The 17,929-nt window shown below is 42.1% G+C and overlaps 1 protein-coding gene across 2 annotated transcripts in view; it reads left to right on the top strand.

Moving 5' to 3' along the window:
- The window catches only part of B3GAT2 (beta-1,3-glucuronyltransferase 2), a 79,886-nt gene that overhangs the window by 56,864 nt on the left and 5,093 nt on the right, over positions 1-17,929 (top strand). The window contains exon 3 of one of the 2 annotated variants that reach the window (XM_055134712.1): positions 4,573-4,775. The exons of the other annotated variant lie outside the window; for it this stretch is intronic. Coding sequence (XP_054990687.1) covers positions 4,573-4,727 — 155 coding nt within the window. The 3' untranslated portion in view covers positions 4,728-4,775. Of the gene's footprint in view, positions 1-4,572; positions 4,776-17,929 lie in introns of those variants that run through there. 2 annotated transcript variants of the gene reach the window in all.

Genomic DNA, 17,929 nt, shown 5'->3' with positions numbered 1-17,929 from the left:
CCTTAATCTCTTCACCTTTCCTGATTATTCTCTCAGCTCTGTGATCTCCCTCTGCCTCTTGACCCCTCCATTCTATTTTCTACCCCAGTCATGCCTTGAAGTCACTGCTGGCATCTCAAATCATTTACATGTAGGCAAATGGGAGAAGTAGGTGAGCTTGATTTGGAAGGCCCTGAGGATCCTTTTATTTTGGTGTGGGAGCTGTTCCCTAAGCATCAATCATGGGTCCAGGGCTCTGTTCTGACAGTAGTGGCCCAGCTTCTGTCTCAGCCAGTAACTCGGTGTTGCTTGGGCCCAGAAGGCCACCAGGGCTCACCCCCAAATCCTGGGGTTTAGGGACATCTGGTGCCAGGGATGGGACTTGGGTGGAAATTTGGGTAAAATTATTTTTTCATCCAGTTTGAGTTTGTAGTTCTGAAACATATGACTGACCATATATGGGAATCAGGTTTTCTATAAGCTCTAGCAGAAATCTTAAATATTAACAGTCCTTAGATTTGGGGGGATGTAGTTCCCTTGAGTGAATATTTGGGCAGTGGCATGAAAGACCACTAAGGTCTTCTCTGATCTTCTCCAGGTCTTCTCTTTCCTTGTTTCCTACCTTGGGAAGCTTAAAGAAGAAACCAGGTCCCTGGATGTTAGACTGAGGATACATCAGTGCTGAAACAGCTAGGTAGCAGATATTTGGGACTCTGTCTCAGAATTCTGTCTTAAAACCAATACTTAGAATGCATCTTCCTACCAGATCTTTGCCCATTGTTCTGGTAGGTAATTTTGAGGTGACAGAAACTTGGGTAACACTTTCTGTGAGAACTTGATGTAGATCCTCAAGTATTCAGTAAACATACTGAAAATTTTTTTTAAATCAAATACCCAGAAGTTGGATACATAATAGTTATATTTCAAATTCAAGGAAAACACATGGGTTTGTGTATTAGGGAGTTTTTTGTGATAAGATATTGAATGTTCTTTTACTGCCAAATTCTCCTGGAAGCTTTTTTTCATAACATGACATTGTTTTTAAAGCATTTAAATATATTTTCAAAGTAGAATACAGGGCATCATAAAGTATGAGTGATTTGCTTCTTTTGTATTAATTATTCTTATTTTGAAATAGGAACAAAAGTTCTGTTCAAAATAACTATTGTCACACTAAATGCTTCCCTTCACACATGAACTTGTTTTGCAAATGGATTTCAGTAAATTGCTGCTATTTGGGGGAGCCTTTTTAGTGAGAGATCCGATTGATGAGATGATTCTGATTGTGAGACAGTTGGTTCACATTCTGAAAGTTAAAAAATTCAAGGCCTTGTTTGGCTTTCACAGAGGCTAATTTCTACCTTGGGGGAAAGGGAAAGGAGAAATTTGTGTCAAATGCAGGTTCCACATCATTCATTTTTAAGTTACACAGGAAGACACAACGCTGGGAGAGAGAGAGAGAAAGAGAGAAAGAGAGAAGGGGCTTGGGGAGACGCCCTCTTTCCTGCAGCAATGCCAGAAAATGTTCTTGGCAGCTGTACCAGTGGACACATGGATTTCTCTTGAATTTTCACAAGCTGATGAAAGAACATGAAACTTTAAGGGCCCAAATGTAGCATGTCCACAGCTGTCTTGCTTTAGGGGGTGAGCACTTTCAGTCAGAGCTCCTCTGGGTCTGTCCTGCTGATATTCTTCTGAAGTCCCAGCCAAACCCATCTCTAGAAGCTCCCTTGCATATCAGATGGTAGAATTTTGATTTTCATATTATTCTAGTTTCAATGCCTATCTTAATTTTGTTCCATTGGACTTTGCTGTGTCATTTTTGTGCTCTCAGATGAAGCACTCATTAGTGGCAGAAATAAATCTTTTTTTTTTACATTATGGGGTATGTGGGGAGAGAGAGACTGATGGTTAGTAATGGGGGGAAATGAAGCTCTGAGGCAGACAGTGCCCTGACAGCACCATGCACTGGGCTTCTGCTGTGGTCTGCCTGGCTCAGCCAAGGCAGAGAGACCTGGAAATATTTCTACTAGATGGTGCCTCATGTTTTAGTTCTTACATTTCAGGCATCCGGCCCCTGGCTCCTTCTTATTGGCCTCAAATGGGACCGTCCAGGCAAAGCTTTTAGCATTGTTTTGAACTCAGAGTTACTTTAAGTGACAGACTTACTTGGGACTCTTCTAGAAACTATTCAGAAACGACAGGTGCTTGAAGAAACTTTATAAGTTAAGAGTTTTAAGTCATTTTCAGCTTCTGTAGGAGATTTGTTCAAATTCTGAACTTAAAGCTTAGGCACTTTGGGGCTGGAGCAATAGCACAGCGAGTAGGGCATTTTCCTTGCATGCAGCCAACCCAGGTTGGAATCCCAGCATCCCATATGGTCCCCGAGCACCGCCGGGAGTAATTCCTGAGTGCATAAGCCAGGAGTAACCCCTGTGCATTGCCGGGTGTGACCCAAAAAGCAAAAAAAAAAAAAAAAAAAAGGGGAAAAAAAAAAGCTTAGGCACTTATTTAAATGTCCGATAAATATTTTTATGCGAGTTATTCTGAGCTCTCAGAGGTAGCAGGTAAGGCGCTGTGTATTTTGTACTCTGTTTCGGGACCACACCCCATGGTGCTCAGAGTTTACACCTGGCTCTGCACTTGGGATCACTCCTACTGGGGGTAAGGAGACCCTAGGTGGTTCTGGGAATTGAACCCGGGTTGGCTGCCTGCAGGGCAAGCGCCCTACCCGCTGTGCTGGGCACCATGCCTTCTGAATGCCAGTTCCAATTTCCCGGCTCACAGTGACGTGCAAGCCCGCCTGGTGCTGCTGGCACTAAGCACCCCACAGGTCTGAGCTGTCCTTGCTCAGTCCCTTGCGTGTCTGCAGGCCCCCTGCACCTCCGACCAGTGAACTGTTAAGCCTGAAGTTTCCCATGACCCTTTCAGGTTTTACAAAGTCTAGAAGGGCCCACAGAACTCAAAGTGTGCTCGGTGTGTTGTTATGGTCTCATTACTACTAAGGAAATAGGTTAGGCCCCAGCCAGTGAGGAAACTCACAGGGTCTAATCTGAAAGGGACTGCAAAGTTTTTTTGTCTCTTTCATGTGGAATCCATATGTGTCTCTCTCCTTTCACCTGAATGTGTCCACACTACTGTCTTATGGCAGCTGGGCCATGCCTCGTCATGCAGAGGTTTATAGGGGTGACATGGTATTGGCAGGATTGATGAAATCAGTGGTAGGGCAAATGAGTTCAGTTTAGAGTTTCTCTCCCAAGGTCAGTCAGGATGATCCTGAGCTTCAGCTCTTGTCATAGGGTCATTCTTTCTGGTCCCCAGCCCAGTCCTGAAGCTATGTAAGGGCTCACCTGGAGACCTCACTGGCATAACCAAAGGCTTCTACCCCTGAAGGAGAACAGTAGGACAGTAATAGATGAAGGTCACTCTGGACAAGAACTGAGTTTTGAAAGTAGGTAAAGGGAAATACATGATAAGCTTTCAGTATCTGTATTATAAACCATAATGCCCCAAAGGAGAGAAAGACAGACAGACACTACCACAGAGGTGAGTGGGAGCAGGAGGGAAAGTGGGGACATTGGTGGTGGGAAAAAATACACTGATGAAGGGACAGGTGTTGGAACATTATATGACTGAAACCTAATTATGAACAACTTTGTAATTGTGTATCTCGCTGTGATTCAATTAAAAAATATTTTTTAAAAAAAGCTTCTATCCCTAGGGAAATTCCAGGTGCTCTAGAAGCTAGTTGCCAAGAGCCCAACTCAGTCCAGAGATGGGGACATTTTTAATTCAAATACCACAGAGTCAGAACAGGATAATGTTCCTATCCTGAAAAAGAGAGACCTTCAAATTGCACTTACCTTTCCATTTGTACATCACCTTAACATGTCCACCTAGAAAAGCTTTGGATATGTTAAGGGATGTCTTAGGGGTCACTTTCAGCATCATGGACTTTTGCATGATGCATAAAAATTGGACATATTTGTAAAGTGACACTAGTTCTCATGTGTAGCTGACAGAAAGTGGAGACAATTCGAGGGAAACAGTTGGTTTTTCTAGCCTGACATCCTGTGGGACTTGGATGTGTTGAAGCCTTAGGACTGACAACACTCACGACCCCAAAGTGCCTTTAAGTCTCATCCCAGGACAGTCTACACACAGCACAGGGAATAAACAAGCTGCACCAGAAGGCATCGGCGTGCTGCCCCGAAAGAGGATTAGGTGAGCGGGGCAAGGGTTGCAGTGGCTGAGGGCTGGTCACCTGTCCGGCATTAATGCAGACAGTGGCCTGAACTCCACATAACAGGGCTGCAGAGAGTTGGAAAAAGAGCGACCCCTGACCCCAAGTCGTGCTGTACTCTCACAGTGTGGGCACTGTTAGCACAAAATCTCCTGGCAATGGAAACTGAAGGACACGAGAATGTCCGGGATTTGCAGTTCCACAGAGCTGTGTCAGCGGTTGGCACAAGGTTGGGGGCAGGGGGCAGCTCTGAGAGGCCCTTACTTGCTGGCCCAGCTCAAGTGCAGGGTCTGTGGATTGGCACGGGACTCTGTCCTTGGCACTCTCTATTCTGTCATTGTTGTCTGCAGCCACCAGCCCTGACAACTCCCAGGGAAGATGCCAAAGGCTGGGACAAAAGGAAGCCTGTTACCTCTTTCTCGTCGATGACCAAAATGAAGCGACTTTCAGAGGCTTTGCGATGTGGCCTCAGCAATGTGTTCTGCCCACAGGCCCCACGGCCTGAACGTAATCAAGTCTGCTCGGTAGAGGTGGACCCCACAGCTGAGGCACCCCTACACGTCTGTATATTCACACCCAGGGAACTTCTGTGGGGCAGCAGCTGTTAAAGCTGGGACTGGTGGGGGTGGGGAAGGAGGAAAGCACCAAAATCTTTCAGGTCTGCTGAGGAAGTGGTCCCAGGGGATTCTAGGGCCTCAGCCTACATCAATTACAGAAGCCCTAACTTTGCATATCGTTAATTCCCCCAACATCTCAGTGGAATAAAACATTCAGTCCGGAATAGGAATGTTAAAAGCCTAATGTTTTCCTTTATATCAGACTCATGACATAGTGTTTACTGAATATTTATCGGTCATCAGGCCTTGGTGAGAACCTCCTGTACTTCCCTGTTTAGTCTTAACTCAGCTCTGCAGGTGATGGACTAGCATCAGCCACATATAAATATAAGAGCTACACATGCCAAGTAACTTGTGCAAGGGTGCACAGTGATTAAGTGGTAGCACTGTAGCACTGTCATCCCATTGTTCATCGATTTGCTCGACCGGGCACCAGTAACATCTCCATTGTGAGACTTATTGTTACTGCTTTTTTGGCATATCAAATACGACACAGGTATCTTGCCAGGCTCTGCTGCGAGGGCGGGATACTCTCACTCGCTTGCCGGGCTCTCCGAGAGGGATGGAGGAATCGAACTTTGGTCTGCCTCGTGCAAGGCAAACGCCCTACCCACTGTGCTAGCGCTTCAGCCCAGATTAAGTAGTAGAGCTCAGATTCACACAGAGATCATTATATCTCTAACAATGTCCTCCACTAAGCTTTGAGTCCTCAACCCCACTTAGAGAATTCTTGATCTTTGTGCTTCCATTTTCTTCATCTACACAAACAGGGGGAATGGAATTGTTCACAGAACCACAGAATAAGATATACACACGAGGCATCTGGTTTAACACTGAAGATACTCGACGACCATTATGTCTATAAATCAAGAAATAAAATCAGATCATATCTCTGGTTTTAAATGATTTTCATGGGGTCCGGAGTGATAGCCCAGTGGATAGGGTGTTTGCCTTGCACGTGGCCAACCCGGGTTCAATTCCCAGCATCCCATATGGTCCCATGAGTACCACCAGGAGTAACTCCTGAGTGCAGAGCCAGGAGTAACCCCTGTGCATCGCCAGGTATGACTCCCCGACCCCCAAAAAATAAATAAATAACTTTTATGTAAGCAATATTTTCCCATAATTTATTCAGAATATTTTAACTGGGGGCTGGAGCGATAGCACAGTGGTAGGGCGTTTGTCTTGCACGTGGCCAACCCGGATTTGATTCCTCCGCCCCTCTTGGAGAGCCCAGCAAGCTACCAAGAGTATCTTGCCCGCACAGCAGAGCAGAATCTGGCAAGATACCCGTGTCGTATTCAATATGCCAAAAACAGTAACAACAAGTCTCAGAATGGAGACATTACTGGTGCCCGCTCGAGCAAATCGATGAACAACGGATGACAGTGACAGTTCATGCAGATGACTTATGTTGTATAACTGTATCAGTGTTGTGTTCACCTCCACTTGAGCAGGTGTGGGCAGGGGAATGCTGACCGTCAGACCTTTCTTGGACATAGTGACCTTCTCTACCTTCTCTGTGTTCTATTTTCTGGGTTGGACTAGATTGAATATGACATATTCATTAGAGCTGATGGAAAATATAAAGTAGAACATTTCAAAGGTAAGCACAAGACTGTGTCAGGCCTGTCAATCCTGACACAGAAAATGGTTTGAGAGGATAGAGTTTGCCTTGGTTACAGCCATACCACCCTGAATGCGCCCGATCTCTTCAGAATTTGCCTTGGCTGACCCAGGTCCAATCTCTGACATTGTATATGGTCCCCTGAGCCCACCAGGAGTGATAACTGTGCACTGCTGGGTGTGGCCTAAGCCCCACCCTCCCAATAAAGAAAACAGTTCTTTTTCCCCACTAAGCTTTTGTTTTTGTTTTTCATTATTGACCCAATAAAGCCACTTCACTCTTAGCATGCCTTAGTTCTCTGCTACTAAGTTACTAAAAAATCATTACAGATATTTTTAGTATTCAGTTAATTAAACCTCCTTCATTTATTTTTGTTTTGAAGATCAGGTTTTCCATCCTTGTTCAGCATCCTTATTATTTCCTTAAGAGATTTAAGTTTCTATTATTGTTCTTGTTTTCAGAGTCATTTAACTGATTCATGTATAGATTATATAGAGAATACTTTCTAAAAATTAACTATGTTATTTTTTTCTACAAACAACAATGGCTTCTAAATGACTTTGAGAAGTTTAAAAATTAAACAGAACCAAAAGAAGAGGCCATCATGAAGTTTCACTTTAGTTGGTATTTTGGAGCAGATTAACAAAACTATTTCATATCCCATTCCTGTTTAGTTTTTTTATTCTGTTTGTTTTCTGTAGCAGAAGAAAATGATTCTATGTTACAATCAGAGGCAAATGTAGGTTCTAGTTCTGTTTCCTCCCCTGGAAGCAATAGATTGAGTGGGAAAGGATCTTTATCATGGTTTTTAAAGAGCCACGCAGCAAGCATTCAATCTTAGAACCATAAGAACCATCTAGATAAAAATCTATACCTAAACACAGTGACCATTAAACTGTTTTAGAGATTTAAACTCTTTTAGAGGTTTAAAATATATATGTCTTTTATGCTTTCTATATTCGATTTAAATTCTTATGTAAAAAATTCTTTAAAAATTACTAATTTTCAACTAGTTTTTAAAGGCAATGTGGAAGGGTTCATTACATATATATTTCAAAAAGACATTAGGTAGTACTTATTAATTTTCTATCTTCTTGCTCTACACTACTGTACCTCCTACTTCCAAATTTATCCATCTCAAAATATAATTGTGAGAGTAGGAGTTTGGAGGAATGAAAAAGGCTACGATAGCACTGGAAGTGGCAGAGTGAGGACCACCTGATCTCCAATAAAACCCAAATCACAGAATTCTGATAAAATTTGTCAAAATCAACTTTTTCATAATTATAGAAATTTGAGGTATACAACAATTTGAGGATGCATTACATTTTGTTTCATTTCTTTTTTTGGCCCATCTCCAGTGATGCTCAGGGCTTACTCCTGGTTCTGTGCTCAGGGATCACTCCTAGTAGGGCTCCAGGGACCATATATGGTCGTAGGGATTAAATCAAGGTCAACTGCATGCAAGGCAAGCACCCTGCCCACTGTACTATCACTCTGGCCCCTCAATTAAAATGTTTTCGGGAAGAGCAAGTGTTATGTTAATTCAGTTTGCTCTATCCTCATCTGTATCCCCAGTTTCATGGTAGCGTTAAACCAAACCCCCCATAGTTATGGCAAATATTAGCAGTTCACTGATTCTAGTAGGCACTGGAGACTAGAAAGAACCTTATTAGAACTCATTCAGAGTTCCATTTTTTAATAGCACTGTCATCCCATTGTTCATCGATTTGTCGAGCAAGCACCAGTAGCATCTCCATTGTGAGACTTGTTGTTACTGTTTTTGGCATATCGAATACAGGTAGCTTGCCAGGCTCTGCTGTGCGGGTGGGATACTCTCAGTAGCTTGCCTTTATCTGACTGACCACTTCTCTAGAAAACCACATTTGCAAGACTTGTCTTTATCTGATCTTCCTCAGAGCTTACCCAGTGAATGTAGCCTATTCCCTGATAAAACAAAGCTAAAAAAATACCAAAATATACAATCGCAAATAGAATTAAAATATAGATTGTTTACCATTACAGTTCTCTGAGGCGATGCTAACAATTGAAATTAGTTGAGGCAATGAAAACCAGTAAGATAAGCCAAAAAAATTTTTTTAAAGAAAATTCTAGGGAAATAATTTATACCATGTAGAGCTTTTCAATACAACAATATGTTTCTGGGATTCTAGACAGTCGTGTGAATGTTTAGCTGGCGTGCGTGCCCTGAGTTGTGCACGTGCCCAATAAAAATCTTTCAAGACCCTGAGTTTTCATCTCTGTGCTATAAAAAAAATGCTGAGGGGCTGAGTAATAGCACGGCTGGTAGGGCGTTTGCCTTGCACATGGCCGACCCAGGTTCGATTCCCAGCATTCCATATGGTCCCCTGAGCACCGCCAGGGATAATTCCTGAGTGCAGAGCCAGGAGTGACCCCTGTGCATCTCCGGGTGTGACTCAAAAAGAAAAAAAAAGTGCTGAAGTGTAGAAAACATGCCCCCCACACCTCTCTCTTTTTTTTCTTTTTTTTTTATTAGTTTATTTTTAATTAGAGAGTCATCGTGAGGGTACAGTTACAGATCCATACATCTTTGTGCTCATGTTTCCCCCATACAAAGTTCGATAACCCATCCCTTCACCAGTGCCCGTTCTCCACCACCAGTAAACCCAACATCCCTCCCCCCCCCCTCCCCAGTCCCGTCTCCCCCCACCCAACCCTGCCACTATGGCAGGGAATTCCCTTTTGTTCTCTCTCTCTGATTAGGTGTTGTGGTTTGCAATAAAGGTGTTAACCCACACCTCTCTCTGTGTCTGTCTCTCTCTCTCTCTCTCTCTTTCTCTCTCTCTCTCTCACACACACACACACACACACACAGAGTTCTTTAGAAAAGATTGACAGACTCTGGTTCCTGTTATTTAAAGAAATCTGTGTCTAGTATATGACTGAGAAAAGACTTCAGTGCCCACACATGGCAAAGAATATAGACTTTAGAGTCAGTTCAAGAAAGTCACTAAAATAGTAACAACAAAGAGAAATGAGATTATCTGATTTACAGAATTGGCACATATAATTTTTCTAATAAGAAATTACGAAGCATATAGAGAAAGCAAAATAATTCATGGGGAAAAATTTGTAATCAGAAGCATTTCCTGAAAAAGTCCAGAAATTGTACCCATTAGACAAAGAATTTGTCTATTTTAAATGGAACTGATAAAAGTGTCTACTAAGGGAAAATTTTATGATTATAGCTTATCAAATAGAGAAGATAAGGAAGTGAACATTATATATTTTTTAAAAGAACTAAGTACAACTGTAGTTCTGGAGTTGAAAGTACAATACTAGAAAGTTTAAATTTCATCAGAGAGTTTCATATAAATTTGATCAGACTAGGGATCACCATCTACACAATGGAATACTATGCTGCTGTTAGAAAAGATGAAGTCATGATCTTTGCATATAAGTGGATCAACGTGGAAAGTATCATGCTAAGTGAAATGAGTCAGAGAGAGACAGACATAGAAAGATTGCACTCATCTGTGGAATATAAAATAACGGAATAGGAGACTAACACCCAAGAATAGTAGAGATAAGTACCAGGAGTTTGGCTCCAAGGCTTGGAAGCTGGCCCCGCATGCTGGAGGAAGGGGCAGCTTGTATAGAGAAGGGAACACCAGGTAAAGTGTGGTTTGAGGACCCACACGGGATGAGAGATGCACGCTGAAAATAGAATATAAACCAAACACGATAACCACGCAGTGCCTCTATTGCAAACCACAACACCCAAAAGGAGAGAGAGAACAAAATGGAATGCCCTGCCACAGAGGTGGGATGGGGTGGAAGGGTGGGGGGGATAATGGGAACTTTGATGGAGGGGACTGGGCACTGGTGGAGGGATGTAAACAAAATGCAAACATGAAAGTTCATAAGTTTGTAACTGTAACTCATGGTGATTCACTAATTTAAAAAAAAGATCAATTGAGATGATTGAGATTGAGGATAAGAAAAAAAAGGTGGTGGTGGGGAGAAATGATTATCTAAATTAAGCAATTTCAAATAAATAAGTGGCAAGAAAAACAATTGTTATTAAGTATGTCCTATAGATAACACTGGGCTGGAGCGATAGCACAGCGGGTAGGGCATTTGCCTTGCCCACAGCAGACCCGGGTTCAATTCCTCTGCCCCTCTTGGAGAGCCTGGCAAGCTACCGAGAGTGTCCTGCCCGCACGGCAGAGCCTGGCAAGCTACCCTTGGCGTATTCGATATGCCAAAAACAGTAACAAGTCTCACAATGGAGACGTTACTGGTGCCCGCTCGAGAAAATGGATGAGCAACAGGGATGACAGTGATAGATAACACTAAGAAGAGTCTTTGGGGGCTAGAGGGATAGTACAGAAGTTGAGGCATTAGCCCACTTCCTGCTTCCCTGCTTCAATCCCTAGCACCATGTGTGGGATCCTTAAGCACCACCAGGGGTCATTCCAGAATACAGAGTCATCCATGGCTCCTGAGCACTGCTCAGAGGCTCAAAAACTCCCCAAAACAGGTAAACAAAAGGAGTCTTTAGGCTGACATGAGTGGACTCAAGGTAGTAAATCTGATCCACATAAACAAAAACACCAATCAAAGTTACTCCTTAAATACATTTTTAAAATAGTCTAAGTGCAATGTTAACTGGTACACTTTTTCTCTTATTTAAATGACAACGACATAAAGCAGTAACTGGAAATCTTGTGTCTCGAGAGGGACCAGTAGTAGAGCATCTGTCCTGCACTTATGAGGCCACAAATTTGATCCTGGACATTGCCTGCATGCATTGTTTGAAATACCAGTGACACTACCATTGGGAGCCTCGGTGCACCACAACCAAGTGTGTCACTCCTAGCAGAATGTGTGTCTCCTGCAGCGCTGGAACCAAATGTGTGAGCACCAGAATGCAGTGAGTGAAGCAGGTCATTGCAGGACAAGAAAAGAAGTGTGAGGGAGGGGCCAGGAGAGCTATCTGGAATGAGAGACACATACAAAGATTTTATTTGCATGACAATAGCAGCACAAAAGAAAAGTAAAAACATTGAAGGTAAAGTAAATAAAGAAAAACTTTTGACATACTATTAAAACTAGGTTGGTATTTGGGAGCTGGAGTGATAGCACAGCGGGTAGGGCGTTTGCCTTGCACGTGGCCAACCCGGGTTCAATTCCCAGCATCCCATATGGTCCCCCAAGCAACACCAGGAGTAATTCCTGAGTGATTGAGCCATGAGTAACCCCTGTGCATTGCCGGGTGTGACCCAAAAAGAAAAAAAAAAACCCTAGGTCGGTATTTGGACTTTGTTAGACTGTTGGAAGTTCAGATGCTAATTTTAATTTAGCTCCCAAGACAGCTTCTTAAGAAAATAGATAAACTATTTAAAGAAATTAAATGAAAACTCATATAGTAGCACTTACCTAATGCTAAAAGATATAGTATAGTAATGGAGACATATAGGGATGGATACATTTTAGGCATATAAAAAATAAATTGAAAAATATAAGATATAAATTTAAGTTCATCAGTACCTACATTGAATCTAAATGGAATATATAATTCAATCTAAAGGCAAATAGGCTTCTCTAGTGGATTAAAAAGTATGATATAACTATTCTGTCTACAAGGCAAAATATTTTAGATTCAAAGATACAAATGGGTTGAAAGAAAAAGAATGGAAATGGATATAACATACAAATAGATATCAAAAAATTGGGGTGGTTGTAAAAATATCAGAATAAACATTAAGATCAAAAATCATTATTACTAGATAATAAAATATTAACTTAATAGTGAAAGTGTCTGCACTAAGATACTATTAACAAAAACGTATGTGCATCTTAAGACAGAGTTCCAAATTAAAAGAACAGAAATGTAGAAATGGACATAGAAATAATTCAGCAATAGTATTTGCAAACATCAGCATAACTACTTGCAGTAATAGCATACTATAGAATATATCAATCAGAAGACTGAAAACACAATAGACCAAGTAGACCTAGGGCATTATGGAATAGCTCAACCACAAACAATGGGGTGCACTTCCTTCTCAAGTGTGCAATTAAATATTCTCTAGCATAGAGCATACTGTTAGGCCAGGAAACAAGTCTCATTAATTTTAAAATAACTGAAATCATATGAAATATGTCCTTGTATGATGACTACACAAATGAAATCAGAAATACCAGAAAGTTCTTTAAATTCACAAATGGGTGCAAATTGAAAAACATACTCCTAAATAACACACTAATTTACTGTCACTGTCACTGTCATCCTGCTGTTCATCGATTTACTCAAGCGGGTACCAGTAAAGTCTCCATTGTGAGACTTGTTGTTACTGTTTTTTGGCATATCGAATATGCCACAAGTAGCTTGCTAGGCTCTGCTGTGCAGGCGGGATACTCTAGGTAGCTTGCCGAGCTCTCCAAGAGGAACAGAAGAATATAGAACCCGGGTCAGCCCGTGTGCAAGGCAAGCACCCTACACGCCGTGCTGTCGCTGTAGCCCAACAAACTAATTAAAGAATAAATCATAAAGAATATTAGCACATACTTTAAGATGAGTAAAAATGGGAACGACATACTAAAATTTATAGAGTGAAATTTTTAAAATACATGAAAAATTATAGTGGCAAATAAATAATTTAAACCAATAACCTAATCTTTTATTATAAGAAACTAGAAATAGAGCAAACTAAACCTATGATAAACCACACAAAGGAAATAATGATTAAGCAAAATTATATAGGATAGGGAATAGAAAAATAAGGGAGCAAACCAGCAAACCCAAAGTTTCCTTAAAAGCATCAGCTAAAGTGACAAAAAACTTTAGACTTCCGAGAAAAATGAGGGACACTTTGGGTTAATAAAATTAGGTATTATGGGGATGGAGAGATAGTAGAAGGGTTAAGGGACATGTCTCACATGTGATTGACCCACATTTAATACCACACTATCCCCCAAGCATAACTGGGTGCAGTCCTATAGGAAAATCCCACAAAAGTAACTAGGTTTTAGGACAAACTTACGGAAAGACTATTAAAATTGACTTAAGACACTGTCACTGTCATCCCATTTTTCATCGATTTGTCGAGTGGGCACCAGTAACATCTCTATTGTGAGACTTGTTACTGTTTTTGGCATATCAAATATGCCACAGGTAGCTTGCCAGGCTCTGCCATGCAGGCGAGAAACTCTCAGTAGCTTGCCAGGCTCTCCCGAGAGGGGCGGAGGAATTGAACCCAGGTCGGCCACGTGCAAGGAAAATGCCCTACCCGCTGCACTTCGCTGCAGCCCTAAAATTGACTTAAGAAGAAAGAAAAAAGCTTATTACAACTATAAGAAATAGATTGAATTAGTAACCAAGACTTCCCACAGAGAAAAACTCAGTTCCAGATGTCACTGCTAAATTCTACCAAACATTTTAAAGAAGAATTAAGACCAATCTTTCATAAACACTTGCAAAAAAAATCCAGACTACAGTAACTCATACAAAAACCAGACATAGGAAAAACAACCTTATATCTCTTATAGGGATGAGTGCAAAAATTCTAAACAGAATACTGATTAAAGGGCTGAAGAGATAAAACAAGGGGTAAGGCATTTGGTTCAGATCCTGCCAATCCCAGATCTAGTCACTTGCATCAAATATGGATCCCCTCAGCCAGGGGTCCTGAGCACAGAGCCAGGTATAGCCCCTGAGCACCACCTGATCAGATCAACAGATGCAGAAAAAGCACCTGAGTAGCCCAACCTGTGGAGCCCTGGATTGATTTCAAAGCAGTCATTCCCTCACCCCTACCCCATCTCCCCAGAGGCACTACTCAGTATAGGACTGGTGGCTCCCAAGTGTTGCCAGAGCCTAACACCAAACTGTCAGGCTGGCAGAGCATGGCTAAGCATGGAGCTTAACTAATAGTGGCTCCAATCCTCCCAGCATGGATCGGTGAGGTCCCCAATAAAAATCTGTCCAAAATCTACAGCTTATAACATATTTAATTGTTCAAATCTGAAATATTTAACTCTAGGAAGAAAATAAGACAAATATGATCCCTCTTAATACTTATATTCCCCACTTGATTGTAAATTGATAATGAGGCAGTTAGGTAAGGTACGAAAGCATTAAAACTATTTCCACTCAAAAGTAACACATCTTTGACACAGAAAATTATCAGGAACTCACAAAGATGTTACTAGTTAACAAATTTAGTCTGACTGTGGGAGATATTGTATTTCTATACTGAAGCAGTGAACAATCTTATAAATGAAACAAATTTCACAATGGTATGAAAATAAGTATTAGCATAAGTACTATCACTATATCACTGTCATCCTGTTCTTCATCAATTTGCTCGAGTGGGCACCAATAACGTCTCCATTCGTCCCAGCCTTGAGATTTTAGCAGCCTCCCCTTACTTGTCTTTCCCAATTACTGGAGGCTTTTTCAGGGTCAAGGGAATGAGACCTGTTATTGTTACTGTATTTGGCATATCGAATACGCCACAGGGAGCTTGCTAGGTTCTTTCGTGCAGACGGAATACTCTCGGCAAGTATAAGTACTTAATATGTTTTACAAAAGAAATGCAAGGTGTGTACCTGGAAGTTATAAGACATTGAATAAAACTAAGATGAATCAAATAAGTAGAAAATACCTTATGTTCATGGATTAGAAGATAGTTATAGATTATATAAAGTCTAAGTGGAAACATTCCCCAAATTAGTCTACATCTTTGGTGCAATCTCTGAAAAAAATTCTGACTGTTCTTCTTTTGCTAAAATTGACAAGGTTTGAGAAAGAGAGAGAGAGAGGCAAAGAAGTGAGAAGGGCAGGGAGAGAAGAGGAGAGATTGGGCTAGAGACATAGTACAGAGGGTATTACACCTGCCTTGCACATGGTGGACCCGGTTTGATCCCTGGAACCCCATGTGGTCCTTTGAACAACCAGAGTGAGTGATCACCCAGTGTGATTCACCACTTCCTAAAAAATTGACAAGGTAATGCTAAAATCCGTATGGAAAAGGAAGGAACTCAAAATAGTCACAACAATCTCAAAAAATAAAGTTAAAAGACACTTTCCCATTTAAAAGTTTATTACAAAGTCACAGTAATAATGACAGGGGGTACTAGCATAAATCAATGGGATAGAATAGACAGCCCAGAATTAAACCCTTACAGTTTATGATCATTGATTTTCACCAAGGTTACCCAGGTCATTCAGTAGAGAAAGAATAATATTTTTTTAATGATTCTCAGCATTTTATATAGAGATATCCAAAGAGCCACTTAACTTACCCTTTAAATAGAAAATTCCAGTATATCAATTATCTCTGTAGAGAGCAGGTAGGGGAGGTTCACACGCAGTCCTCACTCCAAAGGCAGTGTGTGCTTTGCTGGGAAGACTCAGGAAAGTCTGCCAACTTAGGAAGGCACAGCGGCATCACGTGTCCTTTTTTTCCTTCAATGCGATCTGAGGCTGGGCTGGGGGGAGACAGTACAGGAGGCGCAGCACTTTGACCTCCTCAAGGCATATGGTCCTCAAGCACCAGGACTGGTCCTTAAATACATGCAGTTGTGACCTAACCCCCAGCCCACCATGGCAAAAAAAATAAAAGTCTCTGAGACAACTCGTGTGTGTATGTGTGTGTGTGTGTGTGTGTGTGTGTGTGTGTGAGAAAGAGAGAGAGAGAGAGAGAGAGAGAGAGAGAGAGAGAGAGAGAGAGAGAGAGAGAGAGAGAGAGAGAGAGAGCGTGCTTTAATTTGAAAATGAATATTTTTCCCTTTTGGGTCATGGAGGGGCTTCCCAAGTGGTGCTCAAGAAACTCAATGGCCCCTCCTAGCAGCGGCCAGGTCAACCAGTGCAATCAACCAGGCTGGTGGTTGGTTCAATGTGAGGGCTCGGGAGTGTGGTCCTGCCTAGGCCCTCTGGGATTACCTGGGCTGGTCCTGGGTGTTCAGGGGCCTCCAGGCCACATCTGACAGTGCTTGAGGTCCTCTGGGCAATGTGCTTAGGGAACCGTGAAGTTCTGACTGGGCATCAGACTGACATCAGCTACTGGCAAGATTAACCTTAACCCCTGCACCTTAACCCCTGCACTGTCTCTTAAATGTGTAGACAAACTTTTGAAATTACCTGGGGCCTATCAAAAACAGTAGAGATGTGTGAAGAATCCAATATTCTTGTACAACTAGACAGAATGACTGTTTCAAAGGAAAATCTGTTAATATCTTTCTTGGGACCAGAAAATAAAGGTATTATTGCTCCAGAAAACTCTTTTGGAAACAAGAAACGGTTTTGATTTATGACAGCCTTGCTGAAATTAGATTTTGTGTGGTTAGAGAAGAGAGAATGTACGGGTGAGCTGCGTATGTGGAAGTGAAGCTAATTTGATAAACAAGAACCAATAAGGACTCTTCGTGCTAGTCACTGGCTGAAGGGGGAAGAGGAAGTTGGTTGGACTTTGCCTCTTCCTTTGTTTCTTTTGTTTCTCCATGCTTCCCTCATTTCTTTTGCCTTACTGCAATGCCTACAACCTTCAGTAAACTGGTGAATAAAATCTGAGAGCAGACACCCCCTATTCCAATCTTTAGGGTTTTAACACTCTTTGACCAGTGATGCTAGCTGTTAAGTATTTAGCAGATGCCCTTTATCAAGCTGAGGATCTTCAGTTTGGTAATTTGCTAGGAGACCTTTAAGAACTGAATGTTGGATTCACTTCAATGGAATTTCTAACACTGCAGGAGCGGGGGTAGGGGAGAAAGAAACTTTCTTAGTAGAGATTTGCTCTTGATTTCACTCCTCTAAAACTAAGCATTTTCTATACATGAATTAATGGCCCGAGCCTCTGTATAAATAGGTGCTCACAAATAGGTGCTCAACCTCGATATCCACAGGTATGGGGGACTTTTTTGTAGGGTTTGGGTTTTTTTGGGGGGAGCATGGTGGGACCACACCTGGTGATGCTTAGGGCTTATGGCTGGCTATGAGCTCAGTACTTACTTAGAGAACCGAATAGGGTACTGGGGATCGAACCCAGGTCAGCCTCATGTAAGGCAAACACCCTGACTGGTGTACAATCACTTCAGCCCTCTTTTCTATTTTTCTTTCTAGTTTTTATATCAGGGCAATGCTGGCCCCAGAAAATTTTAGATATCCTCTTCTTTTTCTGGAAAAGTTGTATTAATTCTTCCTTAAATGTTTGGTAGAAGATAACCAGCAGTGAAGAATTTGGGCCGCTCCGGTGGGCACCGCCGGCTGGAGATTGCTCCAGACCCCAAACCGGGCCAACAACACCGGGGGGCCAGATGAAGAAGGTACAGCTGGCAGCCTTCTCCTGATGGAGCCCCGGTGACACTGAGCAGCTACTAACATGGCTCTGGTATGTGGGACTGGGGCACCTCCAAACCGCAGGGGGCACAGGAGTGGGGCAGCACCAGCCCAGTTCCTGATTCGCCCGGCCATGC

This window comes from Sorex araneus, chromosome 4 (assembly GCF_027595985.1).
Source record: "Sorex araneus isolate mSorAra2 chromosome 4, mSorAra2.pri, whole genome shotgun sequence".
Taxonomy (NCBI): Eukaryota; Metazoa; Chordata; class Mammalia; order Eulipotyphla; family Soricidae; genus Sorex; species Sorex araneus.
This window is presented reverse-complemented; position numbering and strand designations above follow the sequence as displayed.